The sequence below is a fragment of the Poromitra crassiceps genome, assembly GCF_964638095.1.
Source record: "Poromitra crassiceps genome assembly, chromosome: 18".
Taxonomy (NCBI): domain Eukaryota; kingdom Metazoa; phylum Chordata; class Actinopteri; order Beryciformes; family Melamphaidae; genus Poromitra; species Poromitra crassiceps.
The window spans coordinates 29,681,243-29,703,206 of record NC_139636.1 but is presented as its reverse complement, the minus strand read 5'-3'; the positions used below and the strand labels follow the sequence as shown (position 1 = coordinate 29,703,206).

The 21,964-nt window shown below is 44.1% G+C and overlaps 1 protein-coding gene across 1 annotated transcript in view; it reads left to right on the top strand.

Moving 5' to 3' along the window:
- The first annotated feature begins 5,316 nt into the window (after positions 1-5,316).
- The window catches only part of sf3b3 (splicing factor 3b, subunit 3), a 43,464-nt gene continuing 26,816 nt past the window's right edge, over positions 5,317-21,964 (top strand). Inside the window, exons 1-12 of the mRNA XM_083655143.1 lie at positions 5,317-5,416; positions 6,217-6,366; positions 7,140-7,295; positions 7,489-7,659; positions 8,277-8,449; positions 8,795-8,936; positions 9,486-9,598; positions 10,233-10,370; positions 14,094-14,197; positions 18,180-18,345; positions 18,778-18,873; positions 21,701-21,773. Coding sequence (XP_083511269.1) covers positions 6,297-6,366; positions 7,140-7,295; positions 7,489-7,659; positions 8,277-8,449; positions 8,795-8,936; positions 9,486-9,598; positions 10,233-10,370; positions 14,094-14,197; positions 18,180-18,345; positions 18,778-18,873; positions 21,701-21,773 — 1,402 coding nt within the window. The 5' untranslated portion in view covers positions 5,317-5,416; positions 6,217-6,296. The remainder of the gene's footprint in view (positions 5,417-6,216; positions 6,367-7,139; positions 7,296-7,488; positions 7,660-8,276; positions 8,450-8,794; positions 8,937-9,485; positions 9,599-10,232; positions 10,371-14,093; positions 14,198-18,179; positions 18,346-18,777; positions 18,874-21,700; positions 21,774-21,964) is intronic.

The following is a 21,964-nucleotide window of genomic DNA, read 5'->3' as shown; positions in this document are numbered from 1 at the left end:
GGACAGTCGTAGTAGCCCCCGACGGCCACCAGTGTTCATGCTAGGTACCGCTAGGCACAATAAAAATCAGAACTTCCTTTCAAAATAAAACGTGTATAAATTAAACAAAACTTCCGGTCGGACTTTTTTTCCTCCAAAATAAAAGAACAGTTCTTCTCAAGTCTAGAGCACACACATAAGCCATTGGAAAGTGATTATTTTGCCCATTAAAACAACAAACAAAAGCACTTAAACGGAGCTATAGACGGTTTTCACCAGCTGCAACCCCACAGCACTTCCTTTTTCTCAGCTTCTTCTTCTGTGTTTTATGGCGGTTGGCATCCTTAAATGTTGCATTACCGCCACCTGAATTGTATCAGCTTCACAGTGCTAACTATTGACAGTGTCCACTTTCTCAGCTATTCGGGGAAAACACTGACATAGCCTACTTCTATTTCTATTTTTGCTATGTAAACGTTTAAATGTAAAGATAGGCCTATGCGTGCAATAACGTACTGATAGTCAGCTTACTCTGTAACATGTAGCTTTTATTAGCCTCTCAGGCTAGCTCCGGGACGCAATCTTTTTTTTCCCATGATGGCGAAGGCATGACCCGCCCCTCTCTGCCTCTAATTTGCTGACTGCACTCGGCTGCTCTCGGCTGCTTCCCAGGCGAGCCAGAAGTCATCTCAAACGAGCCTATACTTTCATTCAATGTCACGATGCTGCGGGGGGAAGTAGGCTACTTCATAGCTTAACTACGAAAATAGTGTCCGCTGTTTATCTCCCTTTCTGCTGCAGCATGTTGAAGAAATAAATGTTCAGTTTGAACAACACCCATTCTGGTCATTATAGAGCAAGATGATCGCTTCCACTACCAGGGCCGCCCAGAGGGATGGCAGTGCCCCTGGAGGGATCCAGCCCCTCTCCTCTCCCTCTCTCCTCTCCCCCCCTGGTTCCCCCCCTCCTCTCCCCCTCTCTCCTCTCCCCCTGGTTCCCCCCCTCCTCTCCCCCTCTCTCCCCTCTGGTCCCCCCTCTCTCCTCTCCTCTCCCCCTGGTTCCCCCCCTCCTCTCCCCCTCTCTCCTCTCCCCCCTCTGGTCTCTCCTCTCCTCTGGTTCCCCCCCTCCTCTCCCCCTCTCTCCCCTCTGGTCCCTCCTCTCTCCTCTCCCCCCCTCTCCTCTGGTTCCCCCTCTCTCCTCTCCCCCCCTCTGGTTCCCCCTCTCCTCTCCCCCCTCTGGTTCCCCCTCTCCCCTCTGGTCCCTCCTCTCTCCTCTCCCCCCCTCTCCTCTGGTTCCCCCTCTCTCCTCTCCCCCCCTCTCCCCTGGTTCCCCCTCTCCTCTCCCCCCTCTGGTTCCCCCTCTCTCCTCTCCCCCCCTCTGTTCCCCCTCTCCTCTCCCCCCCTCTGGTTCCCCCTCCTCTCCTCTCCCCCCTCTCCCCTCTGGTCCCCTCCTCTCTCCTCTCCCCCCCTCTCCTCTGGTTCCCCCTCTCTCCTCTCCCCCCCTCTCCCCCTGGTTCCCCCTCTCCTCTCCCCCCTCTGGTTCCCCCTCTCTCCTCTCCCCCCCTCTGGTTCCCCCTCTCCTCTCCCCCCTCTGGTTCCCCCTCTCTCCTCTCCCCCCCCTCTCCCCTCTGGTCCCTCCTCTCTCCTCTCCCCCCCTCTCCTCTGGTTCCCCCTCTCTCCTCTCCCCCCCTCTCCCCCTGGTTCCCCCTCTCCTCTCCCCCCCTCTGGTTCCACCCTCTCTCCTCTCCCCCCCTCTGGTTCCCCCTCTCCTCTCCCCCCTCTGTTCCCCCCTCTCTCCTCTCCCCCCCTCTCCCTCTGGTCCCTTCCTCTCTCCTCTCCCCCCCTCTCCTCTGGTTCCCCCTCTCTCCTCTCCCCCCCTCTCCCCCTGGTTCCCCCTCTCCTCTCCCCCCTCTGGTTCCCCCTCTCTCCTCTCCCCCCCTCTCCCCCCTGGTTCCCCCTCTCCTCTCCCCCCTCTGGTTCCCCCTCTCCCCCCTCTGCTCTCCTCTCCTCTGGTTCCCCCTCTCCTCTCCCCCCTCTGGTTCCCCCTCTCCCCCCTCTGCTCTCCTCTCCTCTGGTTCCCCCCACCCACCCCCATCCGCGGTCGCCTTTTATACACGTCTCAAACAACGCAGGACAACGTGATTGGCTGGCTCAGATTTGAACAGATCTGAGCCAGCCAATCGCGTTATCCTGTGATGACGTAATGTCCTACGACCCATGACCGGATGGACCATATATGGACTTCCTCCCCCCCCTGGCTGCGCTATCATAGCTGCTGACTGTTACTGCACTATCAGTCAGATCCGTGACATGGACGTTACTCTGCAGAAACTACAGTAACAAAATCACGAATTGCTCTGTTTTTGGAGCTCTGCATGTCTGTGTTTGTCTAGTTAATGTGTTAACGTTAGCTAACGGCTAACATTCGCTAGTTAGCCAACCAACCAGCAGCTAACATTAGCTAGCTAGCTAGCTTACCGGAAGCGATATTTTTTTTGGATGACGGCGAAGGCATAACCCACCCCTGGCCCTCTCTGCCTCTGATTAGTGGCAGCGTTATAAACCATAGATATGACTATATTAAAAACATAAACACACTGGCGTCTTTCATGCAGGCTAGCAAGCGTAACTGCTGTATGTCTGAGTCTGACCCACTGAGTTTGACGGTCTGACCACAGACTGTAGAAAGAGATGTAATGCAGGATAGCCAAGCGAATGTGTTTGGATGGAAGTTTGACGCTAGGCCAATCAGAGGCAGAAAGGGGCGGGTTATGCCTTCGCCATCATCCGAAAAAAGAATATCGCCTCCGGGACAACAACGCTTCCTACCCAGCGTGTGCACGTCTTTCCGACAGGGGTGGTTGTTATGGCAACTATCAACAACAACAACAACAACTACTACTACTACTAACTACTACAAGACATAAAGACCGAAATAGGCTACCTTGTTAATGTGTCTGTCGGAGACACGGCCTAACGTTAACATTTAATAAGAGCCGAATATCAGCCTGCGCTCAGCTATGTATAGCCTACAGGAAGTAAACCGGATATTCAGGTGGGTTGTGACGGTTGTTGTTGTCAAGTTAAAACTGTCTATACAATAGACCGGGATGTTTACATTTACTTCCGGGTACCCCTGGGTCCACACATTATAATGGCGGTGAACGGCACAAACTGACGTGTTGAAGACAAAAACAGACAAAGAAGACAAAAATGGTTCGTCCGTGTTGTGTTGTTGTTTAATATCATTCATAACAACACTTTCACTAACGTTAGTGGAGACCAGACTAGCTAATTTACCTGTTGGACCAGACTAGAGTAGACTTGAAGCTAAATTAAATTGACGTGGCGTCAGCAGCTCTGTCTGTACCAGGCTCTTTCTCGCCGAGAAGAGCCTGGTGACGCGAGGTTACTCTGTCTGTAACGTTAACACTCTGCAAAAAAACAGCGAGTTTGACAGACAAACACACGTTATTAGCTAGCTAACACTACATAAAACAAACACAGAAGAAAGGCTAGATACGTCGGACAAGCATGTTTACCAACCGTTTAACCATTTAAATTGAAAGTAGTCGGCCGAAAACAACGAGAGGGTTTGACAGCATTTATTTGACAACACGCACATTTAAACCTGCCGCCTTCCCCAAGTGGTACCCGGAAGTAAATTTGTTTACATGGTGACGTCACGGTGATTTGGTCTATAGAAATGATGTGTCTGTATGAAAATAACCACCATTCTTTTCAGTAGGCTATCTAAAATGGATATACATCCATCATCCATCCATCCAGTACATACATACATACATACATACATACATACATACATACATACATACATACATACAAGTCAAGTCAAGTTTATTTGTATAGCACATTTCATACACAGATGCAGTTCAAAGTGCTTCACATAAATGGATGACATAAGAAAATAAAAAAAGAGGATAAAATAGACATTTCATATTAAACAGGTTTGTCTTTATACTGTAGTTTGGACGCCAAGCATACCCTCTACTGGTACCTTGCGTCTTCTGTTGCCCGTACTTGCCACAGCATTGGGTTTGCATAAGATCAGATAGAGGCAATTCAAAGTGCTTCACATAAGATGGTCGACACAAGAAAATAAGAGAATAAAAGAAGAGGATAAAATAGACATTTAAAAGCATCACAACAGAGTAGTTGGAAAAATAGTTAAAAACTTACATACATACATACATACATACATAGTATGTATGTATGTATGTATGTATGTAGCCTATGTATGTATGTATTACATACATACTGTACATACATACATACATACATACATACATACATACAGACTGTATGTATGTATGTATTACATACATACATACATACATACATACATACATACATACATACATACATGCATAGGCTACATACATACATAGCCTACATTATGTATGTATGTATGTATGTATACTATCAAACTATTTGAACTTAGGGTATGACGATAGGGTCTATCATGAAAAAATAAATAAAAGCACTACTGCTTTTATTTATTTTTTCAAGCATAAATCAATGGCAAATAATGATTGTTTTTTTTTTTAATATATTAATGGATCTTTTCCTTGTGATGTCCCAGTCGGCTATACCCATATTCCTACAGTATTACAACTAGATTACTGAATATGGATGAGAACACTGGGCCAGGGAGACTTAATGTGCAGACCTGATAGCAGATGTCCTGACCCTGTCCTGGATTCAGACTTAATGTGCAGACCTGATGATTCAGACATGTTGGCCCCACTGCATTCCTGATGGCACAAAGCACTGTGAAATGTGCAGTCTTTACACATGATGCATCATCAGGGATTTGTTCAGAGGATTGCAACCTTTCAAAATGTGACAGAAAGACGTCCTCACTCACAACACATCGCTACTGAAAAGGCTGGTTTTCATTCAACTTTATATTTACATTTTAATTTAATATTCAAACACTGCACTATATATATATATATATATATATATATATATATATATATATATATATATATATATATATATATATATATATATATATATATATATATATATGTGTGTGTGTGTGTGTGTGTGTGTGTGTGTGTGTGTGTAACATATATGGACATTGTAAATAGTTATGCAAAAAATAAAAAATAAAATAGTAATAAAAATAGTAATGCAACAATTGTTTGGATGCCAACCGCCATTAAACACTAAAGAAGAAGACTTGTCTTTTGAGGTCTTTGTTGCCATCTGCTGGAGAATTTGTGCTACAACAGCATGTCTCAGATTTACGCCAGGCACATTGCGAGCCACCTTTGACGACGACGCGTTGCACGGAAGGACCCCACAGACGGCGGCTCGTCGTTTGGTTTCCGGGCCGGATTAGCATCGAAGTTGTTTTGTAAATGAATCTGTATCCATTTGAAATCCGAATCATCGTATTTCGTACACCGGTAAATATTTTCACTAAGCATCTTACACAATGTGAGCAATCAAACAGTCGTTATATGCTTGTAAAATTTACACGTTATTCAGTAAATATCAAAGTTACAGGATGATTTGGCTAGAAGTGGCGCCGCCTTGTATGAATGGGTCCCGGTCGGCTAGCCTTTGTATATTAGCTAACAGCTAACTACTATATACGAAGGCTAGCCAACTATGTGCAGAGTTTTCCCAAATAGTTTTTATAATCTTAAAAATAGCTATGCTGCCTCCTTGACTTGCAGCAAAAGAGCGAAGTTAGTTCCGACTTCCGAGGACAGTCTCGCCAAGTGTAACGTCCACTCATTTATGAAGCTAACGCAACGTTAAGCGGTCAACAGACATAAACAAAGAAGCTATAAACAAGAAGTTACACTGTCAATAGGTCCTTAACCAGGTTACCAGCTTAGCTACTTGTGTTTATTATTGCAATGTTGTTTATTTTGTAACATTGGTAGCTATCTAATGGTCTAGTAATGCTAGCCTACATTGTTAATAGTGCAGCTCGAGCCAAGAGAGTCACCTCGTTGTCCCGAATGGAATTGGCTGAAAACCACTCATGGGAGATCTCTATGGAACACTTGGCATGGCGTTTACAGAACTATTTATTAATAAATAATAATTAAACAATTAATAAATGTATAAATGAAGAGTATTATAATCCAACTAGAGCCATGGCCAATGATCTGTATATGATGGTAAAGCATCATATTGGTAGGAAATGCACGTGCCATCGTCTAACTTCCTCTGATCTCCCTTCTTCTGTGTCCAGTTTTGAGCAGGGGTCACGGCTCTGTTAGCAGCCCCTGACTGAAGGACCCAGTGGACACTGGACACCACTGACAGGCAGCTATGTTTCTCTACAACATCACCCTGCAGCGTGCCACTGGCATCACCCACGCCATCCATGGAAACTTCTCTGGTGAGATTGCTGTGCAGTGTGCACATTGCTGTGTGTCCTTCATGCCCTCTCTGCTATTTGATTAGTTCATCTGTTTTTCTTTCCTGCCATCTTTCCCACTTTGCTTGCTACTTGTCTATCTATCAATCTATCTGTCAATCTATCAATTCAGCTACAGTTGGGTCCGGAAATATTGGGACAGTAACACCATTTTCATAATTCTGGCCCTGTATGCTACCACACTGGATTTGAGATTAAATAATCGAGATGCAATTGAAGTGTAGACTTTCAGCTTTAATTTGAGGGTATTTACATCAAAACTGGAGGAGGGGGTTTAGGAATTGCAACAATTTTCATACATAGTCCCTTCATTTCAAGGGTTTGTTTTTTTGTTGGAGGACAATCTAGTCACCCGTCTGTAGTTTCATTCATTGTTTTTTCTCTTTGTTGATTCATCTGTCTCTATTTATTTGTCAGTTGTGTAATTGTCTGTCTGGCTAGCATTCTATGCATCTATTTTCTGCCTGCCTTTGACTTCTGTCTATTTGTTGGTTTGTCCTGTTTATTTATATGTGTATCAAATACACAGGCCGACACAGTTGAAGTGATGAGTCTGTCATGTCTCTTCTCTGACTGTAAATCACTGGAGAGAACGAAAACACTCTGATCTCAGTACAAAAAGCAGATGTTACGTACACACGCTCCTATCTGAAACAAAATGCCGCACATCATTCCCTTCAGTTACACGAAGTGGCTGCTTGATATCTGATTATGCTCTTTGTGTTCTCTGTTAGGAACCAAGATGCAGGAGATTGTTGTTTCCCGGGGAAAGATCTTGGAATTATTGCGACCAGATGCCAACACAGGGAAGGTTCACACCCTGCTCACCATGGAGGTCTTTGGCATCATAAGGTCCCTGATGGCCTTCAGACTCACCGGAGGAACCAAAGGTGTGTTTGCGTGTGTTTACGTGGCTTATTAGTCGCTGTGTTTCCATTAAGCCCGATTGTCAAAGACAGTGTTGCACAAAATAACACACACCTCACAAGTGATCTCTCTCCCTTCTCCATACACGAGTGCCTCAACATGTTTACATTGCTGCTAGCTTGTAACACCTTGGTTTGCCTGTGTGTTGTGTTGCAGACTACGTTGTGGTGGGCAGTGACAGCGGTCGTATTGTGATTCTGGAATACCACCCCTCAAAGAACATGTTTGAGAAGATCCACCAGGAGACGTTCGGGAAGAGCGGCTGCCGCCGCATCGTCCCCGGACAGTTCCTGGCTGTTGACCCGAAGGGCAGAGCTGTCATGATCGGTACGAAGTCATATCAAGGAGTTAGTAAATCATGTGTTTTCCCATGATTTATTGCAAACCATATTCCACTGCAGCATTTGGGGGTCTAATGACTTTGGTAGTGTTAGTAGAGTGGCTGGGTGGCTTTTGGAATCTGGCTAGTGGCTAATTTGAGATATAAACGTCACATTTCCCACGTTGAACTCTTTCAAGGTCATGAAAGAGGTATTTTACAAGGTATTTATTTATTGCACACGTCATGGTGCTGTTGAAAGGATGAGTTCTTCATGTCTCTTCTCTGACTATCGCTGGAGAAAGATTTAACATCTCTGATCCTCAGCACTTACTGTGTTCTCACCCAATCATTTAAAAGAAGCCAAATCTTTCAAGAAATTGAATGACAGAAAAGCTTCATCGTGTGAATCAACTCTGAATAGAAACGATTGAGAATGCATTGTCCCTTTATTGCCTTGAATGTCTTGTAAATTCTTCTATGTTTAATTTATGTATATTTATAGTTCATCATTTTATGATTAATATTCAAATTTCAGCACACTGTTCAAATTGTACAGGAGTGGAATGACATAATCATAAAGCATTTCAAATGTCTCCCCCCTACCCCACCCCCCCTTGTGTAGGAGCGATAGAGAAACAGAAGTTGGTGTATATTTTGAACAGAGATGCAGCAGCCAGACTCACCATCTCCTCCCCTCTGGAGGCCCATAAAGCCAACACACTGGTCTACCATGTTGTGGGAGTGGACGTAGGCTTCGAAAACCCCATGTTTGCCTGCCTCGAAATGGACTATGAGGTACTGTAAGGTCATCACACACACACGAGTATATGCACACAGGCTAGATTGAGAGGTGTTGTCACACATTCAAGTGCTGTAGAAAGGATGAGTTCTTCATGTCTCTTCTCTGAATATCCGTGGAGAAAGATTTAACATCTCTGATCTCAGCACTTACTCTTCACGCTCGCGCAGATGCTTCACTCATGCTGAAGTTTATTTTTTAAAGCATCAATATTCTGCGATAAATCAAATGGGGTCAGTCCATGATCTTGATAGAATAAGCAGATATTTGCCTCTGTACTTCAGATGTCTTCCATCAGTCAGACCTCTCTGATCCTATATGTTGATATTTGCTGTCTCCAGGAAGCTGACAATGACCCGACGGGGGAGGCGGCGGCCAACACGCAGCAGACTCTCACCTTCTACGAGCTGGACCTTGGCTTGAACCACGTGGTCCGCAAGTACAGCGAGGCTTTGGAAGAGCATGGAAACTTCCTCATCTGTGGTAAGCATTTGCACATGTGTGGGTGTGTGCGTACTATAATAACTGCATCACCACTCTGGGGCTATTTCTCACAGATTCTAGATATTACAGATTTGTAGTTTTTACACACAAATCCTGCTGTCTTAGCCCTCGTTCACTCCATAGGCATACGCCAATCCCAATGCTGACGCTACGCAGCGCTATGGCAGTTTCATTTTGTATTATTACACACGTCAAAGTGCTGTTGAAAGGATGAGTTCTTCATGTCTCTTCTCTGACTATCACTGGAGAAAGATTTAACATCTCTGATCTCAGCACTTACTCTGTTCTCACCCAATCATTTAAAAGAATCTTGTTTTGCCGTGTTAAACAGGCGAGACCGTTCACACCAGCTGCACGCCACGCTGAAGCGATAGTTTCACAGTTTGAAAACTGCTGTTTTAAGCCATTTCCTTTAGAGCTATAAGAATCCAATTAGAGAAAGGAGGCTAACTGGAGATGAATTAATAAAACATAGCTTTCAATTCATGAAAATCTCACACACACCTCTCATCCCTCCTCTCTGTCTAGTTCCTGGTGGTTCTGATGGGCCCAGTGGAGTTCTGATCTGCTCTGAAAATTACATCACCTACAAGAACTTTGGAGACCAGCCTGACATCCGCTGTCCGATCCCACGACGCAGGGTGAGGCTCGGACACAACCCTCGCACACGTGCAAAATGGCACATACAAACGTGTGTATCTTGTAGTCCTGGATGTGCATGTTTTACAACGATGCAAGGCTACATACATCTGCTCAAACACACTCATTCCAATATGTATACATACTCTATCATTCACCTATTTCCATTGAGCCCATAGCCATGTTGGACAGAGTCTAAAGAAGAAGCTACGCAGCGCTATGGCAGTTTCATTTTGTATTATTACACACGTCAAAGTGCTGTTGAAAGGATGAGTTCTTCATGTCTCTTCTCTGACTATCACTGGAGAAAGATTTAACATCTCTGATCTCAGCACTAACCGTTCTTCATACTAGAACAGTAAAAAAAAAAAAAATTACTAACCTAAACTTGTACCACTGTTCCTTCAGAAGTTGTAGTTGTCATAGACTGTGCTCCATAGTTGATTGCTCTATTGCTGAAAAAAAAATGTGTTATTGTAAGTCGCTTTGGATAAAAGCGTCTGCCAAATGACGTAATGTAATGTAATGTAACATCTAACATTGTTCATTTATATGGTGTTTATTCTAAAAAAAAAATCATTTTCCCCCTGTTTTCCTTTCCCCCCCCTGCTTTCCTTAATCTCTCCCATCCTACAGAACGACCTGGACGACCCAGAGCGCGGGATGATATTTGTCTGCTCGGCCACCCACAAGACCAAGTCCATGTTCTTCTTCTTGGCCCAGACGGAGCAGGGAGACATCTTTAAGGTTACCCTGGAAACAGACGAAGAGATGGTGAGGAAAGATTAAAGGGGCGGGGCGGGGGGCGGAGCCCGTGCCCTCGAAATGAACAAAATGAACGCGAGAAGATCAAAATGTTGCCTCATGAGAAAGACGTATTTGACCAGGTTTTCTTGCACACATCAAGTGCTGTTGATATGATGAGTCCTTCATGTCTCTTCTCTGACCATCACTGGAGAAAGATTTAACATCTCTGATCACAGCAATTACCCCGTAATTTCCGCACTATAAGCCGCACCGGAGTATAAGCCGCAGCAGCAAAATTGCCTGTTTGTTACATATATAAGCCGCACCGGACTATAAGCCGCAGGTGTTTTAATGTTTTTTATTTTTTATTTTGTTTTAATGTTTAATTACCATATGTAAGGGTTCATGCACAGAGGGGATTGTCGGGAAAGAGATGGCTGTTTGAGGAAGCTCCCATTTATTAACATTTCAACAAAACAACATAACACAACACCACCTGTGTTTTTTTTTACAGTGCACACAGTGTCCGCGGTGTGGTGAAAAGAGGGCAAGAGAGGAAATTAAAACAGAAGTGGATTTATAGTTAGAAAGAGTGCTAAAAAAGAGAGATTTTTTTTTTTTTTTTTTTTTTTTAAATCCATAGATAAGCCGCACCGTTATATAAGCCGCAGGGCCAAAAAACGGGGAAAAAGCCGCGGCTTATAGTCCGAAATTTACGGTAGTCTCAGTTCTTCTCACCCAATGATTTACTCTAATATTGTCTTGCAAATAAAACGCATGAACCCAAATCTTTCAAGAAAGAATGACAGGAAAACGGCATGTTGTGAATCATCAACTCTAAATAGAAACTCAAAAAAGAGAAAATGAACAACCACATCATCTCATCACTTAGCATGGAGGAATTCATGGCGTCCTCATCGCCAACATTGCAGGCCTCAAATTTTAACTTCTTTTTTAGCCAAGTGATTCTCTTTTCTGACCCAAATATAACTACATAATCACAACATTAAAACCAGATCAGTCGTAGCATGCCTGTACATGACTCCACTACCAGACTCTTTTGCACTGTGTTCAGTACAGTAAGACAGTAATACCATTTATTTGACTGTTTTTATGCCTCCGTCCACGATAGCCAGGCTATACTAACTACAGTTAGAAGTAAGGCTGCCACGATTAGTCGACTAGTCGCGACTACGTCGACGATTTAAATCGTCGCCGACGAATTTGGTAGTCGACGTAATCGCATGTTTTTTTGGAGCTGAAAAAAAGAAAAAAACATTTGTTTTGTTTCCGCGAAGCTGCTGCCTGCGATGGCCTCACTGGCTGGCTTGGCATCCAGGCGTCTCCGTCCTGTCTTTGATGCACATGCGCAGTACCCATCATCCGGGGAAAACGTGACATCACCGTGACCGGAAAAACAAGCAGCTCCCAGTGCTTTCTCAACAGAAAAAATGTCTAGCCGTCCTCATACATGTACGTCCAAAGTGTGGGAGCATTTCACCCACAATAATGTGAAGTGCAAAATCTGCTAAATAAGCTGAACTCACTTATCATGGAAGCACGAGTATGATGCGCAAGCATCTCAAAAGGAAGCACGTTGTGGCGAATGCAGATGAAGGCTAATTTGCTTGTTAGCTCACTGGCAACCGCAACGTTAAGTTTTAGCTGCTAACGTTAGCTATTGGCTAACGATATTAACGTTAAAAGCCTCCTGTAACGTTGTCATCATAGCGACGTTAAGATCATGTGTTGCTGACGGGAATACTGGAAACCTCATTTTACTCCGCAGTTTGCACTCTCTACTTACGACATTTAAAAATGTGTTTGATGCCTGAGAAGACTGACACAATTTATTTTTGTTGATATTTTGGTTGCATACACAGTGAATAGTTTTTGGTTCCATTTCCATTCCACGTAGTAGTGCCCTAATTTTATTTTGCATTATTCATTCAATGGATAGCTACATATTTCATTGCACTAGCCTATATGTTTTCAATTTCAATGTGTACTATTTTGCAGTTTTGCAATTTGCACTATATTACATTTATTACATGCAAGTACATTGATGCCAGAAATAAATATGCTGACATGCTCTAAACTTTAAAGTTCATGAAAATATTAATTTTGAGTGAATTATCATCATTAATTGTCTTTATTTTTATTTGGCACATGCTTAAAACAACTTGAAGCTAAATTTAGAAGCTGATGATAGCTAAATCAGAGCGATTGAGTAATTGTGCGATATGATCCGATTAGTCGACTAATCGTTAAAATAATCGGTGACTAGTCGACTATCAAAATAATCGTTTGTGGCAGCCCTAGTTACAAATGTCCATCCCTATTTGACGCTATTTCCAATCTTAGCTGAGCAAGAATTTTGTGCGAAAAGATTTAAATGCAGGTCCCAAATTGAAGCAGGTTCCAGACGTGGGGTCTGACTATATATTTTGTAAATACACGCCTGGGCTATTTTAAGTTGTACAGGTACATAATTATTTTAGGAGGAAAACTAAACTTAACACTTTCAGTGCCACGGCCCTTGGGCAAAAGGTTGCTTGCTGTGCCACATAGGCCGCAATGCATTTTAAAACAGTCATATAATTTCTTTAATAATTACTATGTAAACACTGAACACGCACAAATAACGATGAGACTCTCTTCTATCACCTGCAAAAAAAAGTTTATTGATCCCATTTTCCGTTCTTTAGTTATGAGCCGGAGAAGATAGCTTGATCGAACGAAAAACAGAGCTTTTTTTCTACGAGCTGAGATAATGAGCCTTTTGTGAAATTAAACATTTCAAGCACATCACTGACTCTGAAGCTAATTTTCTGATGTAGTCACACCTCAAAAATAATTTCCTTCAATAAAACAGTGAAGGCAAGGGAATTTTGTTTGGAAGAATAATATTTTTAGCTGAAACCAGCAGCGCTGGCGCCTGCATGCGCTGCTGGTTGCAGCTTCTTGCTGATCTTTTGCTGCTGGTGGGCATCGGATATTCTGGCTTGCGTTTGCCAACCCTGTCCTGCTGTCTGGGTCTGTGTTGTGTACTTGGCTCTGCGTGCCCACCTCCCCCCCTCCTCCTCCCCCCCCCCCCCCCCCCCCCCCCGTTGTGGGAGGAGTGTATCTCTGCTCTGCTGTTTTCTCGTTTTCTCTGCCTGTGCTCAGCACTGAAAAAGTCAGCTAGATCCTGCTTTTTTACAGCCGCGTGTACCAGCTCCCATGCTTCGAGTTGAGAATAATAACAAATCCACGGCTGATCATGTGTTGCAGCGGACACGGAGGCTGTTGCAGCGGACATCGAGGTGCTCAATTGTGATAGCAGATTGGCTGCTGCAGGGGCACAGCTAAACGTTGCTTCAATGAAGCCGCTGCATACGGACGGATGCGATGCGATTTCCTTCCCCCCAATGACTTCTTCTGTGTGTTTCACTCCACGTTCTCTCATCTGGAGAGCGCTGTCGCCACCTAAGGGTTCTGTAAAATAGGTTAGACACATTCAATACCTCTGAATATTGTAAGAGGCGATGTAAGAGGCATAGATCGACACCCCCCCGTCAAAAAAAAAAAATCGAGTTATGACGCCATTTGGCGTCGCTGGCACTGTACGGTAAATTTCTAATGACGCCATATGGCGTCGCTGGCACTGAATGTGTTAACCAAAAGTGCTTGGCGAAGAGAATGAAAATATATGGCATGTTGTTCTCAACTGTGTTGTTTCCTAGCTAACAGAACTGTGTTGTTTCCTAGGTAACAGAAATCAGGATGAAGTACTTCGACACTATCCCCGTGGCAACAGCCATGTGTGTTCTCAAGACTGGCTTCCTGTTTGTGTCATCGGAGTTTGGAAACCAGTAAGTCTCTGTCTATACAGCAAGTCTAATTTGTTTTATCCATTTCTCTCATCTTTGTCCACGGTGCATCCGAGGGCATCAGGAGGTGAATTCAGGTCAGGCAGGTAGGTAGTCAGACATCTGTCGCTTCGCCAGATGATGTGTTTCGTCAGATGGCCTCTAGAGGGCGTCTGTGACTGAGAGATGCAGTGTTTTTCATACAGGCACAAAGTCAATACAGGCCTATAGAAATTGATCTAAATCGATCTCTGTTGCACCTAATGTGCACGTCACATCATGTGGAGAAGCACAGACAGCAGACCAGCAGCAGTGAACTCATTTTCATTGAGCCCAAACTAAAGCCATGTTGAACACAGTCTTAACCCATTGATACCTGATGCAGCATTTGTGTGTGTATCCCTTTAAGACCGCGAGACGCGGTTTGCGGTCTTAAAGGGATACACACACAAATTAGGGATATACAATGCAAATGCTGCATCAGGTATCAATGGGTTAACAATACCGTAAATTCCGGACTATAAGGCGCACCGGTATATAAGCCGCAGCACCAAAATTGACTGTTTTTTACATATATAAGCCGCACCGGACTATAAGCCGCGGGTGTTTTGATGTTTAATTACCATATGTAAGGGTTCGTGCACAGAGAGGAATGTCGGGAAAGAGATGGCTGTTTGGGGAAGCTCCCATTTATTAACATTTCAACAAAACAAAACAAAAGTCAGGTCACTAATCCCCAGACAAAATCACACAATAGGCTATATGTGCAGCAAACGGCTGTAACCAGAGAAGTCAAGTCACTAATCCTCGTCTTCCTCTTCTTCCTGCGTACTGAAACCACCAAAGTCCTCATCTTCAGTGTCGGAAACGAACAGGTTCAGGGTGGCTTCGTCAACCACTCTCCTCTCTCCTTCATTGTCACTCAAAACCAACGAACTCCTCTTCGTCACTGTCGGCATCGAACAGCCTCTGACGGCCCTCAGCGCCAGCTGTGGCGGCGTCATCCTCTTCATCCCGCAGCAGTCCAGCGTTTTGGAACCCGTTGGTGATTGTGGATGTTTTCACACTCCTATAATATTCCGTGATCTTCCTTTGTGTGAATTCGCCGAAGTTTGTGATTTTCTCCTGGTAGTCGGGAGGGAGTTGTTCAGTAGTTCTCGCCCGGACGGACAGTCCCTTTCGTCTCATGAATCGGAAGCACCAAGATGGGCCACCTATGAAATGTTCAATTTTCATTTCGGTGGCGACTGTTTTGGCCTTCAGTCGGATCTGCACCGTGGAAACGCCTCGGCCGTCTGCTCTCTGGGTCAACACCCAATCTTCAAGGGAATCTTCAAGTTCGGGCCATCTGCTTTTATGACCTCTGAAGGACTTTTTGGTCTTCTTGCACTGAGACAGTTCCTCCTGCTGCACCGTCCAACGCCTCACCATTGACTCGTCGATGCCCAGGTTACGCGCTGCTGCTCTGTTTCCCTCTTTTAATGCGAGATTGACTGCTTTCAACTTGAAAGCTGCGTCGTGTGAATTTCTGCGTACCTTCCCCATGGTAAGTGAGAGTGTTGCTTCTACTGCTCGTCTTGTTGTGAATATTCCTTGATCTTCCTTTGTGTGAATTCGCCGAAGTTTGTGATTTTCTCCTGGTAGTCGGGGGAGGGAGTTGTTGGCCGAGTGGCCGTTTGCTTACCGTAATTACCATATGTAAGTGGTCACGCACAGAGGGGATTGTCGGGAAAGAGATGGCTGTTTGAGGAAGCTCCCATTTACCGTATTACCGTAACATTTCAATAACACAACACCACCTTTGTTTATTTTTTTTTGTCCGCGGTGTGGTGAAAAGAGGGCAAGAGAGGAAATTAAAACAGAAGTGGATTTATAGTTAGAAAGAGTGCTAAAAAAGAGAGATTTTATTTGTATTTTTTTTTCTTTTCTGAAAAAATCCATAGATAAGCCGCACCGTTATATAAGCCGCAGGGCCAAAATTGACTATTTTTTTCTTCTATAAGCCGCACCGGTCTATAAGCCGCGGGTGTTTTGATGTTTAATTACCATATGAAAGGGTTCGTGCACAGAGAGGAATGTCGGGAAAGAGATGGCTGTTTGGGGAAGCTCCCATTTATTAACATTTCAACAAAACAAAACAAAAGTCAGGTCACTAATCCCCAGACAAAATCACACAACAATAGGCTATATGTGCAGCAAACCTGTAACCAGAGAAGTCAAGTCACTAATCCTCGTCTTCCTCTTCTTCCTGCGTACTGAAACCACCAAAGTCCTCATCTTCAGTGTCGGAAACGAACAGGTTCAGGGTGGCTTCGTCAACCACTCTCCTCTCTCCTTCATTGTCACTCAAAACCAACGAACTCCTCTTCGTCACTGTCGGCATCGAACAGCCTCTGAAGCCTCTGACGGCCCTCAGCGCCAGCTGTGGCGGCGTCATCCTCTTCATCCCGCAGCAGTCCAGCGTTTTGGAACCCGTTGGTGATTGTGGATGTTTTCACACTCCTATAATATTCCGTGCTGAGACAGTTCCTCCTGCTGCACCGTCCAACGCCTCACCATTGACTCATCGATGCCCAGGTTACGCGCGGCTGCTCTGTTTCCCTCTTTTAATGCGAGATTGACTGCTTTCAACTTGAAAGCTGCGTCGTGTGAATTTCTGCGTACCTTCCCCATGGTAAGTGAGAGTGTTGCTTCTACTGCTCGTCTTGTTGTGAATATTCCTTGATCTTCCTTTGTGTGAATTCGCCGAAGTTTGTGATTTTCTCCTGGTAGTCGGGGGAGGGAGTTGATGGCCGAGTGGCCGTTTGCTTACCGTAATTACCATATGTAAGTGGTCACGCACAGAGGGGATTGTCGGGAAAGAGATGGCTGTTTGAGGAAGCTCCCATTTACCGTATTACCGTAACATTTCAACAAAACAACATAACACAACACCACCGTTGTTTATTTTTACAGTGCACACAGTGTCCGCGGTGTGGTGAAAAGAGGGCAAGAGAGGAAATTAAAACAGAAGTGGATTTATAGTTAGAAAGAGTGCTAAAAAAGAGAGATTTTATTTGTATTTTTTTTTTTTTTTTCTGAAAAAATCCATAGATAAGACGCACCGTTATATAAGCCGCAGGGGCCAAAAAACGGGAAAAAAGCCGCGGCTTATAGTCCGGAATTTACGGTAGGTTAGTGAGCTCCTTGACCTTGGCACATTTACTGCACAAAACATTGACGTATCACGTTACCATGGTACCATGGCTCTTTCAAGGTCATTAAAGACGTATTTTACAAGGTTTTCTTGCACACATCAAGTGCTGTTGATATGATGAGTTCTTCATGTCTCTTCTCTGACCATCACTGGAGAAAGGTTTAACATCTCTGATCACAGCAATTCGTCTCAGTTCTCACCCAATGATTTACTCTAATATTGTCTTGCAAATAAAACACATGAACCCAAATCTTTCAAGACAGAATGACAGATAAACGGCATGTTGTGAATCATCAACTAAATAGAAACTCAAAAAAGAAAGATCCAATTCACTCTTCTGGCAAACGGTCAAAAGACTTTATTTAGATTTAAGTTAGGTACTTTAACCATGCTCCAGTATACAGTTGAAGACACACCGTGGGCCTGTACAGGATCTGTGCTGCTTGTTGTCTTCTGTAATTCAACCTGTTTGGCGTGTTGCCTTTCTCTTATTGCTATAGTTATTACAGTTGGCCATTGATAAGATTTTATCAGTGTCGACTGCTTAATTTCTTCCGAACAATCAGATACTTTTTAGCATGTCATTCAAATTCTGCAACCAATCAAAAATTAGGACGACTAAAATTTTTACAATTCATCATACCCTACTGTTTTATGACTTTAGCAGCTGTCTGATCTGAATGAGATAGCCCAGCTGGGATTTAAGACAGAGTTCTTGCCTAATCATCTCTCACCTTGTGCTCCCTCTCTCCCTCCCTCTCATACGTTCCTCTCTCTGTGGTTCCTTAGTTATCTGTACCAGATAGCCCACTTGGGTGACGATGACGAAGAACCCGAGTTCTCATCTGCCATGCCATTGGAGGAGGGAGACACCTTCTTCTTCCAGCCCCGCCCCCTGAAGAACCTGGTGCTGGTGGATGAGCAGGAGAACCTGTCGCCCATCATGTCCTGTCAGGTAGGGTGGGGTGGGGGGTGCGTCTTATTCCACGGCTCCACAGGTTTATGTCCCGCCTCCTAGCTTCCTGTGTTTTTGTAATTTATCAACCGGTTGGCTTCCTCAGCTGGGGAGCCAGGTGGTGTCACTGTCACAGTGACAAATAAATGCCTATAAATGAATGTAAAGCCTAAAGTAACCTCCTCCTGGTTCCAGGCGTTCAGTTTCCTGGTTGAAGTCAACAGCCTTAAATGAGAAAATGTCATGTGACCACCATGCATTCTCAATTGCAAATTGCGTACTACTTCCTTTTTGGCTGTAGGCCCATTTGTTGACTGTCCGTGGGTTGGCCTGATTGTATTAAAGAACGTCCCAATAATGCTCCTTTCTATCCTGTCATTGGCTCATCATCTGGTCCTCGTGCATGAAGTCTCTTTCTGTTGTGTTTGACAGATAGCTGATCTGGCCAATGAGGACACTCCTCAGCTTTATGTGGCCTGTGGAAGAGGACCCAAGTCTACTCTAAGAGTCCTTAGACATGGACTGGAGGTACACACACTTGTAACATACATGCATGCATGTGTACACACACTGTCTCTCATACGACACATACACTGTTGGCTAGGAAAGTAATGGGTTTTCATGTCTTTTCTCTGACTAAAAGTTGATACATCAATTTAGGAAAAATTAAGGCCCTTTAAAAGTATTAAAAAGTAATTAAAGACGTATTTTACAAGGTTTTATTGGACACATCAAGTGCTGTTGATATGATGAGTCCTTCATGTCTCTTCTCTGACCATCACTGGAGAAAGATTTAACATCTCTGATCACAGCAATTCGTCTCAGTTCTCACCCAATGATTTACTCGAATATCATCTTGCAAATAAAACACATGAACCCAAATCTTTCAAGAAAGAATGACAGATAAACGGCATGTTGTGAATCATCAACTAAATAGAAACTCAAAAAAGAAAGATCCAATTCACTCTTCTGGCAAACGGTCAAAAGACTTTATTTAGATTTAAGTTACCGTAGGTACTTTAACCATGCTCCAGTATTTCAGTTGAAGACACACCGTGGGCCTGTACAGGATCTGTGCTGCTTGTTGTCTTCCGTGCTGGGTATCCGCGGGGTCTTAAAGTGTAAAAAGTTGATACATCAATTTAGGGAAAATAAAGGCCCTTAAAAAGTCTTAAAAAGTCTTAATGGCCATTTGAGAGGTATTGAAAGTTGTAGCTACTGTGCTGATGCTGTTAAATGAGTATATGATGTCATTCCATATCGATCGCAGACCCCTGAATTGAATCGATATCGTATCGTGGCAGAGTTTGTGATATCAGCAAATATCATATCGTTGTCCAAATAATCTATATAATATTGAATTGTAGGGGTGTCGCGGTACGTGTATTCGTCCCGTGAATTCACGGTATAGGCGTCACGGTTCGGTGCGTGAAGCGACACGACGAATACGTCGAATCCAGAAGGTGGTGGTATAAGCACCTAAACGCTGTTTGAACGCCATAAAAACGTCACAGAAGAAGACACACCAAAACAACACAAGGGCTATAGAAATCCGCGTTCACTGCATGGAACGTTTTGTGGAGAGGAAACATTGCCGGGGGTCGCTCCAGCGTGTTTACAAGCCGTAGCTTCCATGCTACTAAACCACAACAATAATGAAGCGTCCAGCTGCTCCCCGTTTAACCTATCGTCGTCAGAAAAGCGAGTGCAGAGCAGTATCCTTTTTTTTTTTTTTTTTTTTTTTTTTTAATTATGTTTTTTTTCCCGATTTTTTATCCCATTTTTATCCCCCGTTTAGTGCTCATTTGAATTACTCAATCCTGGTTGCTACTCCATCCTCTGCCGATCTGGGGAGAGCCGAGACTGATTCCATGCATCCTCCGAGACATGGGCAGTCAAGTCAGCCGCTTCTTTTCACCTGCCCGAGGAAGCTTCACTGGTAGGACATAGCACGTGGGAGGTTCACGCTATTCCAACCAGTTCCCCTCCCTCTGAACAGGCGCCCTTAACGATCAGAGGAGGAACCATATAAGCAACCAGGATGTTGCATGTTTTTGTGAAGGGGGTTCCTATATGAAGGAGACCCCCGGGAGGCACGGGGAGAACATGCAAACTCCACACAGAAAGGCCATTTTGCCGACCCCACCCGGGTGGTGGGCACTCGAGGACATGCGGACGGGCACGCATTCCTTCAGTGTTCACATCGGCCCAGGTGGGAATCGAACCCACGACCTTCGAGCTGTGAGGCGATAGTGCTTACCACTGCACCACCGTACCTCCCCCAGAGCAGTATCCTAATGACTTTTATGACTCAGGCGATAAGCTGTTTGGCAAATTCTGTCAACATCAAGCCAACGACGTAAGCTTGCTAATGTAACGTTACGTAGCCGCGACGCGCAACTATAAAGGACTTTCCTTTAGTCCGTTGCGCATCGCGGCTAAACGTTACATAACACTGACAAAGCTGTTAACTTGTAAACAAGCAACTTGCTTGTGAGATGACAAGCAAGATGCTGTGAGGAAGAGGGGATGACTCCTTGTAATGTTCCAATAATCCATTATGATGACTGAACGTAATCATTATGGTCAACAAAACTTGCATCCAATAACGTTGGCGTACTTAGTTGGGAAAGTGAAACCCACCCCGCTGTCAGGGAGGGGTGGGTGGGAGTATTAGGCTCTTCCACATGCACTCTGTTTACAAACTTGTCTACAATAAAGATTTAAAGTCGGGAAAAATGCCTTTGCCCTGTCAAACAGCTGGAATACAGACATCTGAGAGGGAGGCGCACCTCACACTTTGAAAATCGCTGCTGTAGAGTAAAACCTTTTTGTGTGGATTGCCTAAATCTTATTAAATTGTGGACTTATTAATTCCCACTTATTAGATAAGACACTATTTCTGATGGTAAAATAAGCGTAAAAAGCAAAACACAGAATTCCGAAAAATTCAAAAGGGGAAAAAACGGATTTGTTGCTTTTTTCTCCGTTGCACCGTATTCGTACCGAACCGTGACCCCGAAACCGAGGTACGTACCGAACCGTGACTTTTGTGTACCGTGACACCTCTATTGCATTGTGATGAAACTTATGATTTACACACCCCTATCGCCGATGTGACAAAAGTGTCGTGGAGGTCTTGAAAAAGTCTTAAAAAAGGTCTTAAAACATATTGAATTTAACTTGAGGATTCCTGCATATATATACCAGGTATTAGAAGCAAGCAGCACCATGTAGCTGATGAAGCTTGATCAAATGTGCAGTAGAGCTGATGAAGTGTTTGTCTCTGCCTTCTCATCTTCTCATTCCTCTCCTTTTGTCTCTTTTCTCTGCTTCTTCTCCCTCCCTCCATCAGGTTTCAGAGATGGCTGTGTCCGAGTTGCCCGGTAACCCCAATGCTGTGTGGACCGTACGCAGACATGTTGAAGGTAACAACATTATACACATATACTGTATACAATGGTCGGACCCGCAGACCTCCATCGCATTAGATCTTTCAAGGTCATTAAAGACGTATTTTACAAGGTTTTCTTGCACACATCAAGTGCTGTTGATATGATGAGTTCTTCATGTCTCTTCTCTGACCATCACTGGAGAAAGATTTAACATCTCTGATCAC